Here is a 22,531-nt window from a genome sequence, read left to right as displayed (position 1 = left end):
TTTTTTTCCCCCCTCAGAAAATTCTCATAAACCTGACTTATGTATGATACGTTCTTTTGAAATTAGAGGCTTGAGGGCTAGATTCTAGTCAATTTCCATTTTAGTTCTGTTTTATATAGTATTGTGAACTCATCACCAAGTTATTGATTGATTCTTCTGTATAAAATTGATATTCAGGATACTGGGTTTCATTCTGGAACTTAAGGTTAGATTCTGTTTCCTTGAAGTTAACCTTTTGGAAACAGCTGGTTTTGCTTTGTACTTTTGGTTTCACTGTGCAAAATGTTTATTTTTTAACGTCTAAGACACTTCTTACGGAGAAGGCAATGGCAAGCCACTCCAGTACTCTTGCCTAGAAAATCCCATGGATGAAGGAGCCTGGTAGGCTGCAGTCCGTGGGGTCGCTAAGGGTCGAACACGACTGAGCGACTTCCCTTTCACTTTTCACTTTCACACATTGGAGAAGGAAATGGCAACCCACTCCAGTGTTCTTGCCTGGAGAATCCCAGGGACAGGGGAGCCTGTTGGGCTTCCGTCTAAGGGGTCACACAGAGTCGGACACTACTGAAGTGACTCAGCAGCAGCAAGACACTTCTCAAGCTTTAACAGTAATCCAGTTTGGGATAAGTCTCATAAGGAAATGGTGCATAGTCTGTGTCAGTGTCTTGCACCGTCTTGTCTTCTTATTTCTGCTGTTACTGCCCAGATACTCTGCCTCCGGCTTCATACCTGCTATACTGTTACATGTGCTCACATCAACCTCATGTGAACATTGTCTAATGTCCTCAGCAGAGAAAAGCAGTTACCAGATTCATGTATCTGTATTCAAGCCAACAAGGTTCTGTCTGTGTGGCTGGTTAGGTCAGTGAAAGAGTATTTGTTTTCTCACATCTTATGTTTAGTGAGGGCTTCTCTGATGGCTCAGCAGTAAAGAATCTGCCTGCAATTAAGGAGACGCGAGAGATGCAGTTCGATCCCTGGATCAGGAAGATTCCTAGAGGAGGAAACGCCAACCTGCTCCAGTATTCTTGCCTGGAAAATCCCATGAACAGAGAAGCTTGGTGGGCTACAGTTCATGGGATCGCAAAGAGTCGGACATGACTCTGCAACTAACTTTTACTTTCTTTCAGTTTTTAATAAACCTTATCATTTGCCATATTTGTTTTAGATAGGCTCTAGATCTGCAGCTAGATCTAGAATATACACTACTACTTTATTCCTCTTGAAAAATTAGAATATAATGATATTTTAAAATAATTCTAACATGGCTTAGAAAACCTTTAATGGGCTTTAGCCAAAAAAAAGTGAAGACAGACTCTTCTCACCTATAAATGGCTATATACCAAAAGTTTCTTACTGAGGCAGTTCCTTAGAACTAGAAGGATATTTCTCATAGAATTAATATTATAAATATCAAATAGATTTCCAGTCAAGTCCACAAAAATCTATTAATTCATAATATAGTCTGCAAACTGAAAAGATACTAAGAGTCAGTACAGGCAAAAATAACATAATTTTTCTGGGAAAACTCTTTTTCTTCTCATGTATGAAGTATGTTGATTTACAATATATATTGCTTTCAAGTATATAGCACACTGACTCAGTATTTTTGTAGATTGTATTGTAAGTTATTATAAGATAATGGCTATAATTCCCTGTGCTATACGATATATCCTTGTTGCTCATCTGTTTTATGTGTAGTAGTTGTATGCATAGAGAAGGCAATGGCAAGCCACTCCAGTACTCTTGCCTAGAAAATCCCATGGATGGAGCAGCCTGGTAGGCTGTAGTCCCTGGGGTCACTAAGGGTTGGACACAACTGAGCGACTTCACTTTCACTTTTCACTTTCACACATTGGAGAGGGAAATGGCAACCCACTCTGGTGTTCTTGCCTGGAGAATCCCAGGAATGGGGGAGTCTGGTGGGCTTCCGTCTATGGGGTCACACAGAGTTGGACATGACTGAAGTGACTTAGCAGCAGCAGTTATATCTGTTAATCCCTGCCCCTAATTTGCTGCTTCCTCTACCTTTTCCCCTTCGGTAGGCACAAGTTTGTATTCTGTATCTGTGAGTCTGCTTCTGTTTTGCATATATGTTCACTTGTATTATTTTTTAGATTGCACATGTAAGTGATGTCATACAGTATTTGTCTTCCTCTGTCTGACTTATTTCACTAAGCATAATATTCTCTAGGTCCATCCTGTTGCTTCAAATGGCAGAATTTCCTTCTTTTTTATGGATGAGTTATACTCTACTGCACACATAGACATCACACAAACCCAAATATACATTCACATATACCATATCCTGGGGCTTCCCCGGTAGCTCAGTGGTGAAGAATCCGCCTGCAGTGCAGGAGGCATAAGGGATGTGGGTTCGATCCCTGGAGCGGGAAAATCCCCTGGATTAGGGCATGGCAACTCACTCCAGTACTCTTGCCTGGAGAATCCCATGGACAGAGGAGTCTGGCAGGCTATGGTCCATAGGATTGCAAAGAGTTGGACACGACTGAAGTGACTTAGCACACAAGCATGCATACCACATCTTTATCCATTTAGCTGTTGAAGGGCTCTTGAGTTGCTTCCATGTCCTTGTTATTGTAAATAGTGCTGTTGTGAACGTTGGGGTGCATGTATCTTTTCGAATTAGTATTTTTGTTTTTTTTCCAGATATATACCCAGGAGCAGAATTGCTGGATCATATGGCAGTTCTATTTTTAGTTTCTTTGTGAAACCAGCTATTCTATTTTCCATGTCTGTACCAAGTTGCATTCCCACCAATAGTGTAGGAGGCTTCCCTTTTCTCTGCATCCTCTACAACATTTGTTATTTGTAGAGTTTCTGATAATAGCCTTTCTGACAGGTGTGAGGTAATATCTCTCTGTTTTTTTGATTTGCATTTCTCTAATAATTAGCAATCTTGAGAATCTTTTCATCTGTGTGTCTTTTGGAGAAATGTCTTGGGTCTTCTGCCCATTTTTTGATTGGGTTGTTTGTTGTTTTGATATTTAATTATCAGGAAAATACTTTCTTTTTGAATTCAGAACTCCAAAAGATGAGTGACTTTCCTACCTCTTTACAGGACTGAGTCTCGGAATACTCGTCACCATATGCTTTAAATTCTGAAAACAAACGCAGTAACATTTATATCATTTGTGACTTGAACTTTTCTCACTCATTAATTAAGTACTTGAAAGAGCAGAGTTTATCTACATATGAATGATTTCAGTGATAAAAGCCTACCATTTATGCTTTTTTCATATATTATCTTATTTGATATTTACAAGAAACCTTTGATGTTTAAAGGCCAGATATTATTACCCCTATTTTATAGCTGAGAAGACTGAGGTTCAAAACAGTAATGGAAACACTCAGGAATTGGAGGAACTGGAGTTGAGTCTTGGTTCTTCTGTGAGGTCATGTGTATGTCATTTAAACTCTTGAACTTCAGCCTCCTTGTCTATAAAGTGCATGTAATGAAACCAATTTTGGAATATTATTATGAAGATTGAATGAACCGATATACATGAACTATTTTGATAACATAAGATATATTATGCAGACTTTCATTCGGCTCTGAAGATGAAGATCATGGTGGTGATATTTTAATAAATGGTCACCAAGTTGAAAAACTAGACAGGTCGTGAGACTCATCTGTATGATACGAGGATATGGGGAATGTTTAGCTTAGAGAAAAATCAGGAGAAAGAGTTAGATATTTACTGAAGGGCTCTAGTTGTGAAGCATAGATTTCACTCAATTTAAAGAATTGGGGAGATAGTCAAGCCAAGACCATACAGTCACATGTTAGGAATATTGCAGGGGGGTTTAATTCTTATCAGGTGTCTAATTTGGAGCTTCTGTTGTTGAAATCTAACAAACATTTAGAGTTAGGCTGAAATTCTTGATCACTGATTCCAAGGTCTGAGAAGTATCAGAACTAGTGAGGATAGTGCTATGATGGAATAAAAATGGCAAAAAATGTTTTTTAAAAATTGGTTCAGCAAATATTTATTAAGCACTTACCATGTTGCAGGATGATGAGCTAGGTGCCGGGGCATTACTAAACAGCCATTTCTGGTGTTTCATTGTTTGAACATATGAGATTCTGTTCTGTTTCCAGTCATTCTCTCACCTTTTAAATATATCCCATGTCAGTCTTGATCATTCTAGGTCTTGGAAGGGAGGTGATAAAATGTTAACATTGCCCACTACTTATGTTCTTATTATTCCAACTGATTTGTTTTCCAGTTTGATAGAACTTTCTTGCCTAGACTTTAATTCTCCAGGGTAGAGTCAGAATATGTTGAAATGACCTCCTAAAAAAAAGAAAGGGAAAATAGATCACCTCATACAAAATGTGTTTTTGCATCGTAGGCTCTGAGGATAAAATATGTGGTTAGATGAGTACCGTACCAGAACCCTAATGCTATTTAAACACACGGATGAGTGCATTGTGTGTATTTTATGTATTTAAAATTGAGATTTTTGTTTGAACAGTGTCTTTCATTTGGTGTATTTCATGGTGATTTATCATAATAGACTGCTTTAAATCATCTGAAATAGCAAGACATATGAATTTCAACAATAACTTCCCCAAGGCTAGAGAAGTCAGCAGGAGCTCAAACCGCTGGGTAGACAGTTTTTTTTTTTCCCCCCAAACTCATATGCAAGTGTAAAACTTTTATGAGGCTGCTTTAACGAGGCCCTTTGGGATTTAGGGTTATTTATCTAAGCTCTTATTAAAAATGAAAACTTTTCTATGTTTAGCCCTGGAAAGCAAAACTGATCCTAACAATACTGTAAGCTGGGAGAATGAATCCTGTTCTGCAGACTGATTCAAAAATAAAGGACAGAAACTTTGGGGCTAGTGTCTTCAGCACTGACATGATAGGAAGGGGATAATAACATCAGAGCCAGTATTTCAAAGTCTCCTTTAATTAAAACAAAAATTTAGCTCTACTCCTTGGACTGCAAGGAGATCCAACCAGTCCATTCTAAAGGAGATCGATCCTGGGTGTTCATTGGAAGGACTGATGCTAAAGCTGAAACTCCAATACTTTGGCCACCTCATGTGACGAGTTGACTCACTGGAAAAGACTCTGATGCTGAGAAGGATTGGCGGTAGGAGGAGAAGGGGACGACCGAGAATGAGATGGCTGGATGGCATCACTGACTCGATGGACATGAGTTTGAGTGAACTCCGGGAGTTGGTGATGGACAGGGAGGCCTGGCATGCTGTGATTCATGGGGTCGCGAAGAGTCAGTCATGACTGAGCGACTGAACTGAACTGAATGCTGGTAATTAGGGTGTGCATGACTTACCAAAAGGACTTTCAGCTCGAGAGTCCTGTTTCCCAGAGCACTCTGGTGCCTCATTGGAGTTGAGTAGCCCCAGGACAGTATTACTTGATACAAGGTCTGTGGGCACTTTTCACTTATGGCATCTGTACTTGTTGAAGTCTTTGACTTTCCTCTTCCCTGCTGAGAAGAGGGCCATGAAAAGGAGACTGTTTGTAAGATTAATGTGCCCAAATCGCTCTGTACATAACCCAGCAGAAGAGCTGAAGCTGCCCCAGGAAAAATTTTGCAGTCTTAAAACGTGTTCAGCTTCTTTGTAGGAATGTTCTGGTTTGATGAGTCTGGGTCCTGTAGTGAACCTATTTTTAGACCCTGAGAGTTAAGATTTTAAATTATCTGTGATGCTGTACAATTATGGGGAGTAAGGACATTGTGAGGGTAGAGAGCAAATGTTAACAAAATCAGGGACAAGATCTTTTGCAGCCTTTAAGAGCTTAGCACAGTCAATTTAGCTTTGGTGTGTTCAGCCCAGCTGGCAGAAATTTTAAGACGAGAAGGTGAGTGGATAAATGGATGAATGTGTGGATAAAAAGGTGAAGTTGAGAGATGGATTGACAGATAAAAACTTGTTGTTGATAATATGATTGTTGGTGGATAGGTTTCTGTGTTACAGGGTGAGTATAAAGAATTGGACAAACAGACACGTCTGAGTGAAATCGTGGTGACAAATGTGGAGTTTTGAAGACATATGGGATCAAAAATGAGAACTTGCCAGTGAGCATTTTTGGATTGTTTTTTAAGGGTCTTACCTCAACAGTTAACCTTAAGAGTACTAATGTAAGTCATTGGAAGTAGTATTTCACTTAGTGGAATCCACCTCTGATTCTGAGACAGTACAGAGGAGAATAAGGGTGTGAAGCACACAGATAATATTTCTAATGAGGGAAGCACCAAACTACCAGCTGGCCATTATGATGCAGAGCATAGCAGAGACAGAGGGCAAACACTGAGAGAGATGCCGATGGCAGGAGTGTTGGCTGAAGGCCAGAGGTAGATACAGTACAAGCATGAAACTTTAAACAGGTTGGGAGAATGTCAAAATCAACTTCAGTTTAGAAACTTCTATTCTGGAAGAATCTCAAAGCAGTTGCAAATGGGAAGAAGACTGTGTGTACACTTGGTTTTAACTCTTCAATTTGAGCAGCTGTTGTAACAGTTGAGTTGGTAGGCACTGTCAGGAATAGAATATTTTAATTTTGGAGAAACCCGACTGTTAAAACAGCTGTTTGGCCTGATCAGACTTAGGCTGGCTCTGCTTTGGTTACATGACCTAATGGGATCATAGCACCAGGCAGATTGGCTGTTAATATAATTTTATTGGAAGTAACTAAAAGACAGTACTCTTGCCTAGAAAATCGCGTGGACAGAGGAGCCTGGTGGGCTGCAGTCCATGGGGTCGCTACTAGTCGAACACGACTGGGCGACTTTCGCTTTTCACTTTCACACATTGGAGAAGGAAATGGCAACCCACTCCAGTGTTCTTGCCTGGAGAATCCCAGGGACGGCGGAGCCTGGTCGGCTGCCGTCTATGGGGTCGCACAGAGTCGGACACGACTGAAGTGACTTAGCAGCAGCAGCAACTAAAAGACAAATGGGTGGTGGGTTGAACACTGACTTTCCAAGGAAACCACACTCCCTGGTTTATTTTGGCAAAGTACAAAAGCAAATAGTACAGACTTTTACCTTGTTCTGACTTTGTGGGAATTACCTGAAATAATTTTGCGTTATGTTCCTTGCATGCAACCTTTTTTCCTGCGGCACTTAAAAGAAGTCTCCCTAGTTTTATTAACATCTCTTTATTGTCTCCTAGAAATAGATCTATTCAGGTCACCTCAAGTAGTATCACTTGTGTTTTTTGTTGTTGTTGTTATCTAAACAAAGTGCTATTAACAGCAACCACCAAATATGTCAGTTTGTAAACATCACAATTTTTTATATCTATAACTTGAGTGATGCTGACAATGATGAAAATCTTGGATTCGAAATTTACCATCTCAAGTACTTTTTTTCATGGAAAAGACCACTGATTAAGTTAGTTTCAGAAAATTTTTAAAGATTTAAAGTACTTGTAAGATGATTTGATTGATTTCTTGCATTAAAAACAAATTTTACTTCATATAATGTTAACACCTATTGTAAACATTCAAAGATAACTTTCATATATTTTCAAAGTGAAAATAGCTTTAACTTTTTATGGGATCATCGAAATAGTCATTTTCATTGTAAACATTTAAAACAATACAGGAAAATACAGTTTAAGAAAGCAAGCAGAATTCTTATAATTTCAGTCTGCATAGGAAACTTATTAACATTTTGGCATTCTTCCTTGTATACATCTCTTTATGTATATATACACAAAAAGATATGGTTAAAAGATTTTGTTTTACAGAAATTAATTTTAACTATATGATTTTTTCTTTATTTTGCTTCTGTGTGTGTGTTTAACTTGTGAAAATATTGTGACTGTCTTTCCATGTCAGTGTAGATTAGCAGTCATCACTTAGGTCTTGATTTTGGAGGGTTTCATATTTTGAAGTAGTGACTTATTTTTGCTAGTTTCTAAAACTCAGTGTTATAAATATCAGAAAGCAGAATTGAAGTTGATGCCTGGGATGTTAACAGGAGATGAACTTAGGTATCAGAAGTATACTTCCACTGAAAATACATGTTTCTTTCACCAACTAAAGCAAGTTTATAGGTTTTGAATGTTTATATCAATAACTTAACCAAAAAACCCAACAATAAACAAATGGGACCTAATTAAACTTAAAAGCTTTTGCACAATAAAGAAAACCATAAACAAAATGAAAAGATGACCCACAAAATGAGACAAAATATTTGCAAACAAAGCGATTGACAAGGGATTATAATATCTTCAAAATGTACAAGAGCTCATGTAGCTCAATATCCAAAAAACAACCCAGTCAAAAAATGGGCTGAAGATCTAAAAAGCTACTTCTCCAGAGAAGACATACAGATGGTCAAAAAGCACATGAGAAGATGTTCAGCATTGCTCATTATTCAGTTCATTTACTCAGTCATGTCCAACTTTGCGACCCAGTGGACTGCAGCACACCAGGCAAGGCTTCCTTGTCCATCACAAACTCACAGAGCCTTCTCAAACTCATGTCCATTGAGTCAGTGATGCCATCCACCCATCTCATCCTCTGTCGTCCCCTTCTCCTCCTGCCTTCAATCTTTCCCAGCATCAGGATCTTTTCCAATGCTCATTATTCAGTTCAGTTCAGTTCAGTTCAGTCGCTCAGTCGTGTCCGACTCTCCGCGACCCCATGAATTACAGCACGCCAGGCCTCCCTGTCCATCACCAACTCCTGGAGTACACTCAAACCCATGTCCACAGAGTCGGTGATGCCATCCAGCCATCTCATTCTCTGTCGTCCCCTTCTCCTCCCGCCCCCAACCTTTCCCAGCATCAGAGTCCTTTCCAGTGAGTCAACTCGTCGCATGAGGTGGCCAAAGTATGTAAATCAAAACTACAAGGAAGTATCACCTCACACCAGTCAAAATGACCATCATCAAAAAGTCTGCAAGCAATAAATGCTGAGAATGGTGTGGAGAAGAGGGAGCCCTACTACACTGTTGGTGGGAATGTAAATTGGTACAGCAACTATGGAGAACAGTATGGAGTTTCCTTAAAAAACTAAAAATAGAACTACCTTATGACCCAACCATCCTACTTCTGGGCATATATCCAGAGAAGACCTTAATTTGAAAGGATAATGCACCCCAAATTTCATTGCAACACTGTTTACAATAGCCCAGACATGGAAGCAATCTAAATGTCCATTGACAGGAGAATGGATAGAGAAGTTGTGATACATATGTATTAATACAATGGAATATTATTCAGGCATAAAAAATAATGAAATAATGCTATTTGCAGTAAAATGGATGGACTTAGAGATTATCATACTAAGCAAAGTAAGTGAGAAAAAGACACATCATATGATATCACATGTATGTGGGATCTAAAAAGATGATAGAAATGAATTTATTTACAAAATAAAAATAGATTCTCAGATTTTGAAAACAACTTATTGTTACCAAAGGGGAAAGTTACATGGTAGGGGGGATAAACATGAGTTTGAATTTAACATTAACACACTACAATTTGAAACATAATCAACAAGGACCTACTGTGTAGCACAGGGAACTCTACTCAATATTCTATAATAATCTAAGTAGGAAGAGAATCTGAAAAAGAATGGATATATTTATATGTATAACTGAACCACTTTGCTGTACGTCTGAAACTATTACGTTATAAATCAACTATACCCCAATAGAAAATAAAAATTAAATTAAAAACTATAATAAAAATAGTTATAAATGAAATATTTTTGTTATTTTAAAATGAATTAAATATAAGCTTTCTTGGTTTGACTATCAAGAAACATTGTATTGCTATCTTTCTATTTTCTAGGCTTAAAAATTCAAGCTTCCCTCGTTTTAACGTTCACAAATAATTTCTCATTATAGTATAAATTTGTTCAGAGGATGGCAATATTTTTATATTCACCATGTATTTGTATTGCTATTAAATTTTTTTTCTAAATGGTTATACTCATTAAGATATGCTAACACAAATATTATGATATATAATTATTTCTAGTGGAACTTTTAAAGTATTTTATCAAAAATGGTAAATTAGAAATCAGACTTTAACCTAAAAAATGTGATTCTTGTTCTCAGGTCCATGAATCTTAAAAACATGCTAAGTGAAAGAAGCCAGATTAAAAAAAAAAAGGCCATGTGTTGTATGATTTTGTTTGTATGAAAGGAGGTCATTGGACTTGGGGAATTAGGTGGTCTGAGAAACATTCAAAGTTCTGTGCAAAGTTCTCTTTGTATAAGTGAACACTGTTGTAGGGAGAGAGTCCGTAGTTTTAATCATATTATGTAGACCCGTGACCTTTAAGTGGTTTAGAAATCACTACTTGAAAGCCTTTTAAAAAATGAGTTTGCATTTTTTGTTCTCTTTTTATAAATATATAATAGTTCTTTCTATCACAACAGTTTAAGCCTTCTGGCTGTTAACTTTTAAAGATTTTTTTTGTTCATTAACAATACCACTTTAAAAATATAAATCCCTTGTGGCTTATGAGTTTGGCATAATTTCTTAGATTTTTCTGGAAAGATTCTTTTTTATTGATTTTTTTTTTTTACACTTATGCCGTTAGTATATCTCAACTTTAATTTTGAGTATGGCATAAGATTTTTTAATTTGTTTTCTTCCAGATATCCTTTTGTATACTTGACATTTTCTACAACAGGAAATTAAACAAACAAAAAAAAAACAGAAGGAAGAGCTGGTCTCTTTAGATGAACTTCTTCAAATTAAGACATCTTTAATGATATTACTTCTAATTATGACATTTCTGCAGGCATGTTTATAGAGTCAGTTCTCTTCTTCAGTGATAAGGATAATGCCAGTTCTATGTTCTCAACAACTGGTATCTTGCAGTATTACAGGCATTTATAAAAAAGCAAAATCTCTTGACATGAACTAATACACTTAATTTTGAGATTGCTTTGTTGGTATCTTGTTTAAGCAGGACCGTTTCTCCGCATATAAGAAGTTTGTATATCTCTCTTGACAAGCTTGTAGGTCTTAGGAGCAAAGTTTAGAAGCCGTAGCTTTTAGGAATTGTGTACTAATATCTCTTCTCTCTGGAGCCCTTTAATTCAAAGCAAATTGAAGAATTGTGTTGACATTTGTGACTTTTAAAAGCTCACTTTTTTCCCTGTGATTTTCAAAGAAAACACTGTAATTTCAAAGAAATACTGTTCATTACTTAATGAACCTTATTTTGAAATTTATAAGCAGTTGTTGGTATGTGCATTTTTCAGGTTCTATTTTTAGAAAATAGTACTTTTAAAATAGTTAAATATGATGGAGTTAGTACGACTTATCATAAATATGCCAGCACATTTCATTGTTTCAGAATTTTGTGTTCTTGATATTATATAAGAATTTTTAAAATTTTTATTTTTTGTTCAAATTATGTTTTAAATGGTAGTTTTTTTTAATGATTGTAGCACCAAGTTTTGCCTGATTTAATATCTTGAGCACTTAAATTAATGAGACTATCATTGTTATTGCTTTGAAATTGAACTTTAAGAATCTACAGATATAAACAATATTATATTTCAACTTCATTAGTTGTCTGCTTTTTAAAGTCTTTTTTAGAACTGAAGTGTCCAAATCAACTACTAAAATATGAGAAACATGAGATTAAATATTTTCAAGTTGAGATCTTTTATACCATACAGTATGTTGGACTCTTGATATAATTGTAAGTTTTAGTAGAGGTGTTATATCATCTCTATTTTGTCGTTTTTGCCTTTGTTACATTAAATGACCTCTGTTTCCTAGAAGACTATATATCACCTTTCTATTTTCTCAGGTTCTTTTCTTAATATTGATTGGTGTCTGATTCAGTCTCAATTTCACCATTTTTATTAGAGGTGACTTTTTTCTCCCTTCTCATTGCCTCTTTAAAAATAGATAGGCCACCGTTGCTTCTCTAGGGAATTTTGGCAAGGCGAAAGTTTGGAAATAAGGATGGTATGTCCTCTGCTTGCATTTGATCTCTTAGACTAAGGTCACCTGGTTGACAGCTCTGGTCTCCTAGGAAAACTTGTCGTCTCCCAGTACTTTAAAAATCACAAGTTTCAATTGAAATAAGTTTCAATTGATGTTTAGTACATTATTCCATTTGAAGTATCTTGTTGGTTTTATAGGTCTAATGTGATTGAGGTCTATGATATCTTTGTAGGAAATACCAGAAATAATTCTGGATTATTATAATCCTGTTTCTTAAAATTAACAGAATTTGTATCCATATATGAGCTCAAGTATCACCTTTGGCTTAATCAACACATACCCTAAATAACACATAAGGAGTTTGGTAGTTGGTTTAAGATAAACTGAATTTTCTTCCTCTTTCCTTCTTGCTCTCTTTTCTTCCTAAATTAAAAAAAAAAAAAAAAAAAGTGAAAACATTAACTCAAGTTTCGGAGTAAAGTTACTTGTAGTTCTAACTTTCCAAAACAGCTATTTTCATTTTTCATGTAGTACTTTCTCTCTTTATCCACGGATGTAATGTTTCATGTGATTAAAGGAATACTTTATACAATTAAAATTATAAAGAAAATATGTAAATATTAACATTAAAAAAATAAGTCCTGGGCCAATACAGTGTATAATGCACAGTGGAGGTGGGAGAAGGATAGGATGAATATTAGGAATTTGAGCCATATTAGTTTCAGCTGGATTGTCTGATTTAAAAAATAAGACTGTTCAAATTATTTAAAAATGACATGTTCTAAGATAGCTAAAATTTATCCTGTTATATGCCTTTGGATTTCTCAGTTTTGTGTGTGTGTGTAGAATTTTTAAAAAAAATGTCTAGTATGCTTTTGACTTGTTTAAGATATAATAAAAGAAGAATGAGATTTAGATGGAGAGAAACATGCTTGAGTTTCTTTTCCATCACTGACTGTGTGATCAGGGCAACATTCTTTACCTTTCTGAGCTTCAGTAGGGATAAAAATTGTTAAATCACAGAATAATTTAAGATTAGACTAAAAAGGTAAATTTTGGATTTACATACCATACAAATATTTGTAATTGCGTAGAAACATGAATAACTATGAGGTTGGTTCCAAAGTATTTGAGGTTTCTGACTGAATTTTAAATCATTGTAACTAGGCTCAAACACATCTTTATTAATCAAAATAGGAACCATTACTGTCAACACATTTTTGCCAATGAGAAATAAGTTTATTTTTGTAGCATAAAAATTCGTGCTTCAGATTCAGCAAACTCTAGGAAAGCGTTTTTTTTGCCTCCTGCTGGTTGTGGAAGCATTTTCTCTGCAAAAAGTTGTTGAGATGCTTGAAGGAATTGGTAATCAGTTTGCAAGAGGTCAGGTGAATATGGCAGATGAGGCAAAACTTCATAGCCCAATTCATTTAACCTTTGAAGTGTTGATTGTGCGAACTGAGGTCAGGGCTTGTCATGCAGAAGAATTGGGCCTGTTCTTGATCAATGACAACTGCAGATATTACAGTTTTCGGTGCATCTCATTGATCTGTTGACCATGCTTTTCAGATGTAATGGTTTTGGCAGGATTCGGAAAGCTGTAGTGGATCAGATGGGCAGCAGACCACCACTGGCCGTGACCTTTTTTGGAGCAAGTTTGGCTTTGGAAAGTGGTTTGGAGCTTCTTCTTGGTCCAGTCACTGAGCTGGTCATCGCTGGTTGTTGTATAAAATCCACTTTTCTTCACATCACACAATCTGATTGAGAAATGGTTCGTTATTATTGCATAGGATAAGAGAATACTTAAAAACCTTTTTTTTTTTTTATTTGCAGTCAGTCAGCTCATGAGGCACCCACTTATCAAGCTTTTTCACCTGTCCAATTTGTTTCAAATGCTAAATGACCATAGAATGATCAACATTGAGTTTTTTGGCAACTTCTCATGTATTTGTAAGAGGATCGGCCTCAGTGATAGCTCTTAATTGGTCATTGTCAACTTCCAGTGACTGGCCACTATACTTCTTTTCTTCAAGGCTCTTATCTCCTTTGCAAAACTTCTTGAACCACTGCTGCACTGTATGTTCATTAGCAGTTCATGGGCTAAATGTATTGTTGAAGTTGTGAGTTGTCTCTGCTACTTTATGACTCATTTTGAACTGAATTAAAAAAAAAAAATCACTCATGTCTGCTTTTTGTCTAACAGCATTCTGTAGTCTAAAATAAATATAAAATAAACAATGGCAAACAATGCCATTAGCAAAAAAAACATAAAGCAAGAAATGTTCATTAAATTGATATGTAACATAGCCACATTTATTTAAGAATGTATTCCAATATCAAATGGCAAAGTTCAACAATACAAAACCGCAATGACTTTTTGTTGTCATTCAGTCGTTCAGTCATGTCCAAGTCTTCACAACACCACAGACTGCAACACGCCAGGCTTCCCTGTCATTCAGCATCTCCTAGAACTTACTCAAACTTGTGTCCGTTGAGTCAGTGATGCCATCTAACCATTTCGTCCTCTGTTGTCCCCTTCTCCTCCTGCCTTCCAGCTTTCCCAGCATCAGCCTCTTTTTTCTAATGAGTCAGCTGTTCCCATCAGGTGGCCAAAGTATTGGAGCTTCAGGTTCAGCATCAGCCCTTACTATGAATATGCAGGATTGATTTCCTTTAGAATTGACTGGTTGGATCTCCTTGCAGTCCAAGGGACTCTCAAGAGTCTTCTCCAACACCACAGTTCAAAAGAATCAGTCCTTTGGTGCTCAGCCTTCTTTATGGTCCAACTCTCACATCCATACATTATTGTTATTGTTTAGTGGCTCAGTCGTGTCCATCTCTTTGCAGCCTCATGGAGTGTAGCCCGTCAGGCTCCCCCGTCCATAGGACTCTCCAGGCAAGAACACTGGAGTGGGTTACCATTACATCCATACATGACTGCTGGAAAAACCATAGCTTTGACTAGATGGACCTTTGTCGGCAAAGTAGTATCTCTGCTTTTTAATATGCTGTCTATATTTGTCATAGCTTTTCTTCCAAGGAGCAAGCATCTTTTAATTTCATGGCTGCAATCACCATCTGCAGTGATTTTGGAGCCCCCACAAATAAATTCTCTCAACATTTCCATTGTTTCCCCATCTATTTGCCATGAAGTGATGGTGCCGGATGCCATGATCTTCGTTTCTTGAATGTTGAGTTTTAAATCAGCTTTTTCATGCTCCTCTTTCACTTTCTTCAAGAGGCTCTTTAGTTCCTCTTGGCTTTCTGCCATAAGGGTGATGTTATCTGCATATCTGAGGTTATTGATATTTCTTCCGTCAGTCTTGATTCCAGCTTGTGCTTCATCCAGTCCAGCATTTCACATGTTGTACTCTGCATAAAATTTAAATAAGCGGGGTGACAGTATATAGCCTTGACGTATTCCTTTCCCAATTTGGAATCCGTCCGTTGTTCCATGTCTGGTTCTAACTGTTGCTCCTTGTCCTGCATACAGATTTCTCAGGAGGCATCTGGTATTCCCATCTCTTGAAGAAGTTTCCACAGTTTGTTATGATCCACACAATCAAAGGCTTTAGCATAGTCAATGAAACAGAAGTAGATGTTTTTCTGGAATTCTTTTGCTTTTTCTTTGTTCCAACAGATGTTAGCAGTTTGATCTTTGTTTCTACGTTTTGCATCAGCCTAACAACATGTATAACTTACTGTCTTTTTCCACTGTGATTATTGTTTGTGTGATTGAATGTGTCCTTTTATGTAAATTTTGATGACTGGATACATTGGATAGATTATGTGTAAACTCTAAGATCTCATTAGGAAACTTGGCTTGTCCAAGGTCACGTACTGGTGGGTGACAAGGCAGTACTAATGTATTTTATTTTCCATGTGAGTGTCCTCTTTGAGAGATCACACCATAGCCATTTATCAGTATGTTGACACCTTAGAACAGCATTAATACATTTCTTTTTCCTGCACCGCAGATCACATCAACATCATAACATAACTTGTTTCTGATTAAAAATAACACTTGGAAAATAAGAAGGAAGAAAATGTAAAACACCGGTTATTATATTCCTCTCATGGAAATAAGGAGAAGGCAATGGCACCCCATTCCAGTACTCTTGCCTGGAAAATCCCATGGACGGAGGAGCCTGGTAGGCTGCAGTCCATGAGGTCGCTAAGAGTCGGACACAACTGAACGACTTCACTTTCACTTTTCACTTCCATGCATTGGAGAAGGAAATGGCAACCCACTCCAGTGTTCTTACCTGGAGAATCCCAGGGACGGGGGAGCCTGGTAGGAGGCCATCTATGGGGTCACACAGAGTTGGACACGACTGAAGTGAATTAGCAGCATGGAAATAACCACTTATTGTGTGACTTCTTAATCTCCTTTTTCTCACTGTAGAACTCTTTTCACTTACCATGGCGTACAGCTATTTTCCCTGTGCCCATCTTACCACTTTTCTTACTCACAGTTTAGAATACATGTATAATAAAGCAGCAGCTTAAGAATGATAAACTAACTTCCTACAGAAAAATGAAGATGCTTTTGACTGTATCTTTTACAACTAAAGAATTCACATACAAAAGAAACAGGCGTTGGCCCTACTTGTGGTTTTCTTAGAGAGGATACAGTGCTTATGGTGTCCTCAGTGTGACACAGTGGGGAGAGAGCAGGCTTTGAAATCAGGCCTGCATGAGTGAGTCCTAGTCCCATCACCCGCTGGCTGTGTGATGTTGGACCATCACTTAAAGTCTCTGACCTTTGGTTTCCTCAACTTTAATGGGTCTGCCTTTCAGGGCTGCTATAGGTTAGAGACAACAATCAATAAGAGAGTGCCTGGCCCTCTGAATGGGTAGGCACAGGTGAGACAGCACTCAGAAGCAATCTAAGGCTCAAAATCTGTCCAAATTAAGCATAAATATAGAGAGCACTTTCTCACCATAAGCTCACTCTGTTCTAAAACAATTTATTTGTGTAATTCACCATTTCCCTTTACTCCTGCAAATATAATTACTGGCAAAAGAGGAGTGGAAAATGATGAAAAGTGAAAGTGGCATGAAGATGATCTCTGATTGGCAGGAGCCTTAACTCTGAGCTACAGCAGCCCTGGTCCAAGTAGCGGTGTTCCCTTCATCTTGGGACACCCTTACAGGATGAGCCGGGTTAAGTTTTGCAGATTAGTCCCCAAGGGACATTCCTGCTCCATGGCAGTTACTTATTGAGGCAGGAGATCCAATTTAGAGAAAGCAAAGACCCTTTCAAGAAACTTAAAAAATTTCAGGATAAAAATAGCTTTAGTAATGACCTATTGTGGATGATGGGGCAGGGGGTATAGATTCTGAAAACTTGTTTATTCAATATACAATAAAAGTGAAAAATTGCTATTGCTTTTAGCCAGCAAAAAGTCAATACCTGGGTGTGTCTGAGGGAAAACAACACTAATCTTTATTTCCACACTAGCTGCAGAATTAGAGGAGTCCACAGGCCGTGGTTTCCATGTCTGATTTAGGATGAATCCAAGATGTAGATACATCCCAGATAAGAATGCAAGGAGGGTGGTGGTGAAATGTTGTAATAGGTACAAGCATGGAGTGAGGCAAGTAGTTAATTCTCATAAGGGAAAAAGGAGGATCTTGCAGGATGAACAGAAGTTCACCAGGAAGGATAACAACCTTTCAGGCTCAGAAGACTGTATGAGCAAGACACAGGGTGTGTAGTATAAATCAGTTCAGGGAATGAAAAGGAACAGTGTGGTTTGTGGGGCCTAAGGAGGGTGGAAGAATGGATGAGCTGCAAGCCACTGCACTAGTATGACATTGGACTTTTACCAGAGACAGCAAGATTTTTATTTCCAGTGAAATATTGGGAATGTTATATGATTAGTAAAAGTGGAAAGAATAACACAGCCATTAAATATAAAGTAGTGATTTTTAAAACACAGAAAAGGCACTCAGCTTGCTGAAACTAAGCCATTTTTTAGGAAAGTGGACAGTGTCGTATTCCAGTCCTGCTAGTAGACAGATGCTTCAGAGAAGAGTTAACTCCCCACCACACATCAACAATGCATCAGCCTAATAACCTGTGGACCACATAGCTAAACCATCTGCTGCGACTTGTCACATAAACTGTTAAACCCTGTATGCCCTCAACCATGGATGCTCTTTCAGCTTCCAGAATTCACCATTGATTTTGTTAAAGGTACCTTTACAGAGAGAGGTTTCAGTTCAGTCGCTCAGTCGTGTCCAACTCTCTGCGACCCCATGAATCACAGCATGCCAGGCCTCGCTGTCCATCACCATCTCCCGGAGTTCACTCAAACTCACGTCCATCGAGTCGGTGATACCATCCAGCCATCTCATTCTCTGTCATCCCCTTCTCCTCCTGCCCCCAATCCCTCCCAGCATCAGAGTCTTTTCCAGTGAGTCAACTCTTCGCATGAGGTGGCCAAACTATTGGAGTTTCATCTTTAGCATCAGTCCTTCCAATGAACACCCAGGATTGATCTCCTCTAGAATGGACTGGTTGGATCTCCTTGCAGTCCAAGGGACTCTCAAGAGTCTTCTCCAGCACCACAGTTCAAAAGCATCAATTCTTCGGCGATCAGCTTTCTTCATAGTCCAACTCTCACATCCATACATGACCACTGGAAAAACCATAGCCTTGACTAGACAGACCTTGGTTGGCAAAGTAATGTCTCTGCTTTTTAATATGCTATCTAGGTTGGTCATAACTTTCCTTCCAAGGAGTAAGCGTCTTTTAATTTCCTGGCTGCAATCAGCATCTACAGTGATTTTGGAGCCCAAAAAAATAAAGTCTGACACTGTTTCCACTGTTTCCCCATCTATTTCCCAAGAAGTGATGGGACCAGATGCCATGATCTTTGTTTTCTGAATGTTGAGCTTCAAGCCAACTTTTTCACTCTCCTCTTTCACTTTCATCAAGAGGCTTTTTAGTTCCTCTTCAATTTCTGCCATAAGGGTGGCAAATTATATATATATATAATATATATGTTTCATATATATATATATATGTGTATATATATAAAGAGAAACATATTTATTTAATATACACATACGTTTCTCTTTAAAAATTAAGACAGTGATAAGAGACACTTTGGTTAGGGGCTCAGGCAGGAAATACCCGAGTAAATAGAAGAGTTGATAAGAGTAAGACTCACACTGTTGTTACTGTGTTGTTTTCTCCTAATGCTTTCCTGATTTTCCCTTTGCTTAAGCACTAGATGGGGGTCCCGGATTCAAGGACCATGGAGAACACCTTCTGATTCTGAAGTTAGGGAACCAGGATCCAGAGCCAGCCATAACATTTTCTAAACATATGCCTCATTTCAGACAAGTCTCTTTGCTTTTCTAGCCCTCAGTTCCCTCATGTCCCTGTGAGAGGAATTTCGAGTAGGTTTCACAAGGAGTAACAGAGCTGCTCCATGGGCCTCTGTGGCAGATGAAGTGAGGCCTCCTGCCGATCTTTCCCCTTCCAACAGAGCAGCTTTGCTCTTGTTTGCATTACGAACAGGGCTTTTCCAAGCTTTTTTAATAAAAGGATTCTGTCACGTTTTAAGTATTTGAAAAAAGCAGAACTAGGTATTTCATAAGGCATATACAGGTCAGAAGCAATTTCTACATCTGGAGGATGGGATAACAATTGTTCCACGTCATAGCATGTGGGGGTTGAACGAGATACTGCATGTGAGACAGGAGATAGAACAAAGGAAGCATTCAGTGTATTCTCTATTAGCACTCCCTGCTTAGATCCCTCACAAATAAGACTGCATTTCATATGACGCTTCAACTTGGAGTATGAGATGTTGACCTGAAAAAAAATAGCCTTATTCATTGGGTTTATATCAGAAGCACTATAAGAATGCCTTGTCCATGTTCTCTGAATTTTTACTATAACCATTTTGTTTCTGTTTCTTGTACATTGCTCTTTCTCTCCCACAGCAGACCGTTTTCTCCTTACATCAGATTTTTGAAATACTTCTGACCGAATGGAATGATGAAGTTGCACAAATCTGTGTGTTTCAGGCTCTCCAGCTTGTGGGAAAATGACATCAGCGTACACTCCCTCACCCTGCCCTCTACAACCTGCCTGGAGCTGCTGTTGATACTGTCGAGGAGTAATGCTGCCCTGCCTCCATCCCTCCGCTGTATGAATTCTTTCCAGGTAAGGACTGGTTCCTTGAGGGTATCATTTCTCAGTTTGAGTTGTCATTGTGTTTTAAGGATCCTGACTTTCAATGGAAAGCTACATTTTCACATGATCATAAGCATAACGCAAGTATTGCCTACTCTGTCTCATTCTAAGTAAATGAAGCCTCAAAACTGATAAGGTGATTGTTAAGTAGTGGCCAAACCCATGTCTCCCTAACCCCAGGATTGGTTCTCTTTATCTCCATCTTTCCTGCCTCCAAGAGAAAAGGCAAGAACATTCAGCAGAGACACTTGTGAATGCTTCTCCCCTTTTCCCAGCTTTGCCCTAGAACAAGGATTTTTGGCCATCGTTAGTGTCGTCTGCTTTTAGCTTGCTGTCACATTGCTGAATGGAGGGTTAACAGTGATTGTGTTCTACCCACTCTCTTTTCCTCTGTCCCAGTCCTTCCCTCCTCTGAGATTTATCTGTACTGCTGGTATTGGATGTGGTCAAACAGAACATCACATGTAGACTGACCAGTAGGAAGACCCCCTCCCTGGTAGGCAGCTAGTTGTCACCAAGGTGGCATATGAGAATTCAGATGTTGACTAGTCACTTCAGGCGTGACCCTGTAGCTACCAAATGTTATCGAGCTTATCTCTAACTCTCAGCAATGGAAAAATATTCCTGAGCCCTCTAATGGTGGTGAGCAGGCCACATGCATTGCTGAGAAACGAGTGAATCTGGATGGTTGTTTCTGCTTGTGAAGAGTTGCTGATGGCCTAAGATAACTTCCGAATCAGAGGATATTGCTTGGTGCGTCTCTGTGTTTAAACAGGATGTGGATTTTCCTGTGAATTACAGCTCAGAAATTTAGTTAAAAATAGCAATAATAATAATAACTGTTCCATAATAATTTGCAATTGTATTCTCCTGGAACTCTGCTGCACTGATTGTCTTTGTGATTGTGTTCCTGATAACACACTTCGGACTTTGGCTGTGGCATACCTGTTTGGATTTGTCATTACTCAGCTGTTAATTCCAAGTTCTTGGATTCAAGGACCATAGAGAACAGATTCCGATTTTGTAGGAGAGGAAACTGAGATACAGAGAGATGGAGTCAGTTGGCCAGGAAACAGCCAGCATGTTAGAGTCAGAGCTAGACTTGCCAGGCTTGTGCTGTGATAACTGAGTGGTCTCATCTACCTTGGCATGTCCACTACACCCCTTGAAGTGTTAGTCACTTGGTCGTGTTCGACTCTTTGTGACCCCATGGACTGTAGCCCACCAGGCTCCTCTGTCCATGGGAATCTCCAGGCAAGAATACTTGAGTGGGTTGCCGTTCCCTTCTCCAGGGGATCTTCCTGACCCAGGGATCAAACTGGGGTTTCCCACATTGCAGGCAGATTCTTTACCGACTGAGCCACCAGGGAAGACGTAATAATGTATAATTTATGTATAATTTTTGTACACCCCTTTTATGTACTAATTTATAATTAATTAGTACTAATTTATAATTATGTACTGCTGATGTTGCTGTTAGGTCGCTTCAGTCGTGTCCGACTCTGTGTGACCCCATAGACGGCAGCCCACCACTTTGCCATCCCTGGGATTCTCCAGGCAAGAACACTGGAGTGGGTTGCCATTTCCTTCTCCAATGCATGAAAGTGAAAAGTGAAAGTGAAGTCGCTCAGTCGTGTCCGACTCTTAGTGACCCCACGGACTGAAGCCCACCAGGCTCCTCCATCCATGGGATTCTCCAGGCAAGAGTACTGGAGTGGGATGCTAATTTATAATTATTTATTTGTATACTTCCCTGCGGGGCTTCCCAGGTGGTACTAGTGGTAAAGAATCCACCTGCCAATGCAGGAGACTTAAGAGATGTGGGTCTGATCCCTGGGTTGGGAAGATCCCCTGGAGAAGAAAATGGCCACCCACACTAATATTCTTGCATAGAGGATCCCATGGACAGAGGAGCCTGGTGGGCTACAGTCCATGGAGTCCCAGAGGCGGACTGAGTAAAGCAGCTTAGCACACGTGCACACATAGTGCCATGAACCAGAACTGATATGAAATTTTGTGTATCAGTCCATATTTCTTCTAAGTTTTGCTCCTTGGATTGAACACTGAATAACACAGAAGTTTGCCCACAAACTTTTATGGGAGATGCAAGGAACTTAATAGTGGTTATCTTTGGGGAGCGAGGCTGGAAGACAATTATGTTTTGTTTCACTCCCTCCTACACTGTTGGTTGTTTTTATATGATGGGTGAGTGGGGAGCAAAAGCGATGACTCAGACTTGGAGGATTTTACAGCCTATTGGGGAGATAGAACAGTCATCCATGGGTGATATAAATTGAGAGTCGTTTTATTACAAAGTAGCCTCCACACAAGTCTTAAAGAGATTAAAGGTAAAAGAGTAATCTAAGCCAGGCAAGGGGGATTTGAGA

General features: G+C 38.6%; 1 protein-coding gene across 3 annotated transcripts in view; it reads left to right on the top strand.

The window, feature by feature from the left end:
• UBE3D (ubiquitin protein ligase E3D) overlaps window positions 1-22,531 on the top strand; it is a 173,576-nt gene that overhangs the window by 80,862 nt on the left and 70,183 nt on the right. For all 3 annotated transcript variants that reach the window (XR_016038390.1, XR_016038391.1, XM_055432895.2), the window contains one exon: window positions 19,976-20,114. Coding sequence is in view for 1 of the 3 variants with exons in the window: in XM_055432895.2 (XP_055288870.1) it covers window positions 19,976-20,114 (139 nt within the window). In the remaining 2 variants the exon portion in view is untranslated. The remainder of the gene's footprint in view (window positions 1-19,975; window positions 20,115-22,531) is intronic.

The sequence above is a fragment of the Moschus berezovskii genome, chromosome 10 (genome assembly GCF_049115385.1).
Source record: "Moschus berezovskii isolate FMDL1 chromosome 10, NW_MosBer_1.0, whole genome shotgun sequence".
NCBI lineage: Eukaryota > Metazoa > Chordata > Mammalia > Artiodactyla > Moschidae > Moschus > Moschus berezovskii.
This window is presented reverse-complemented; position numbering and strand designations above follow the sequence as displayed.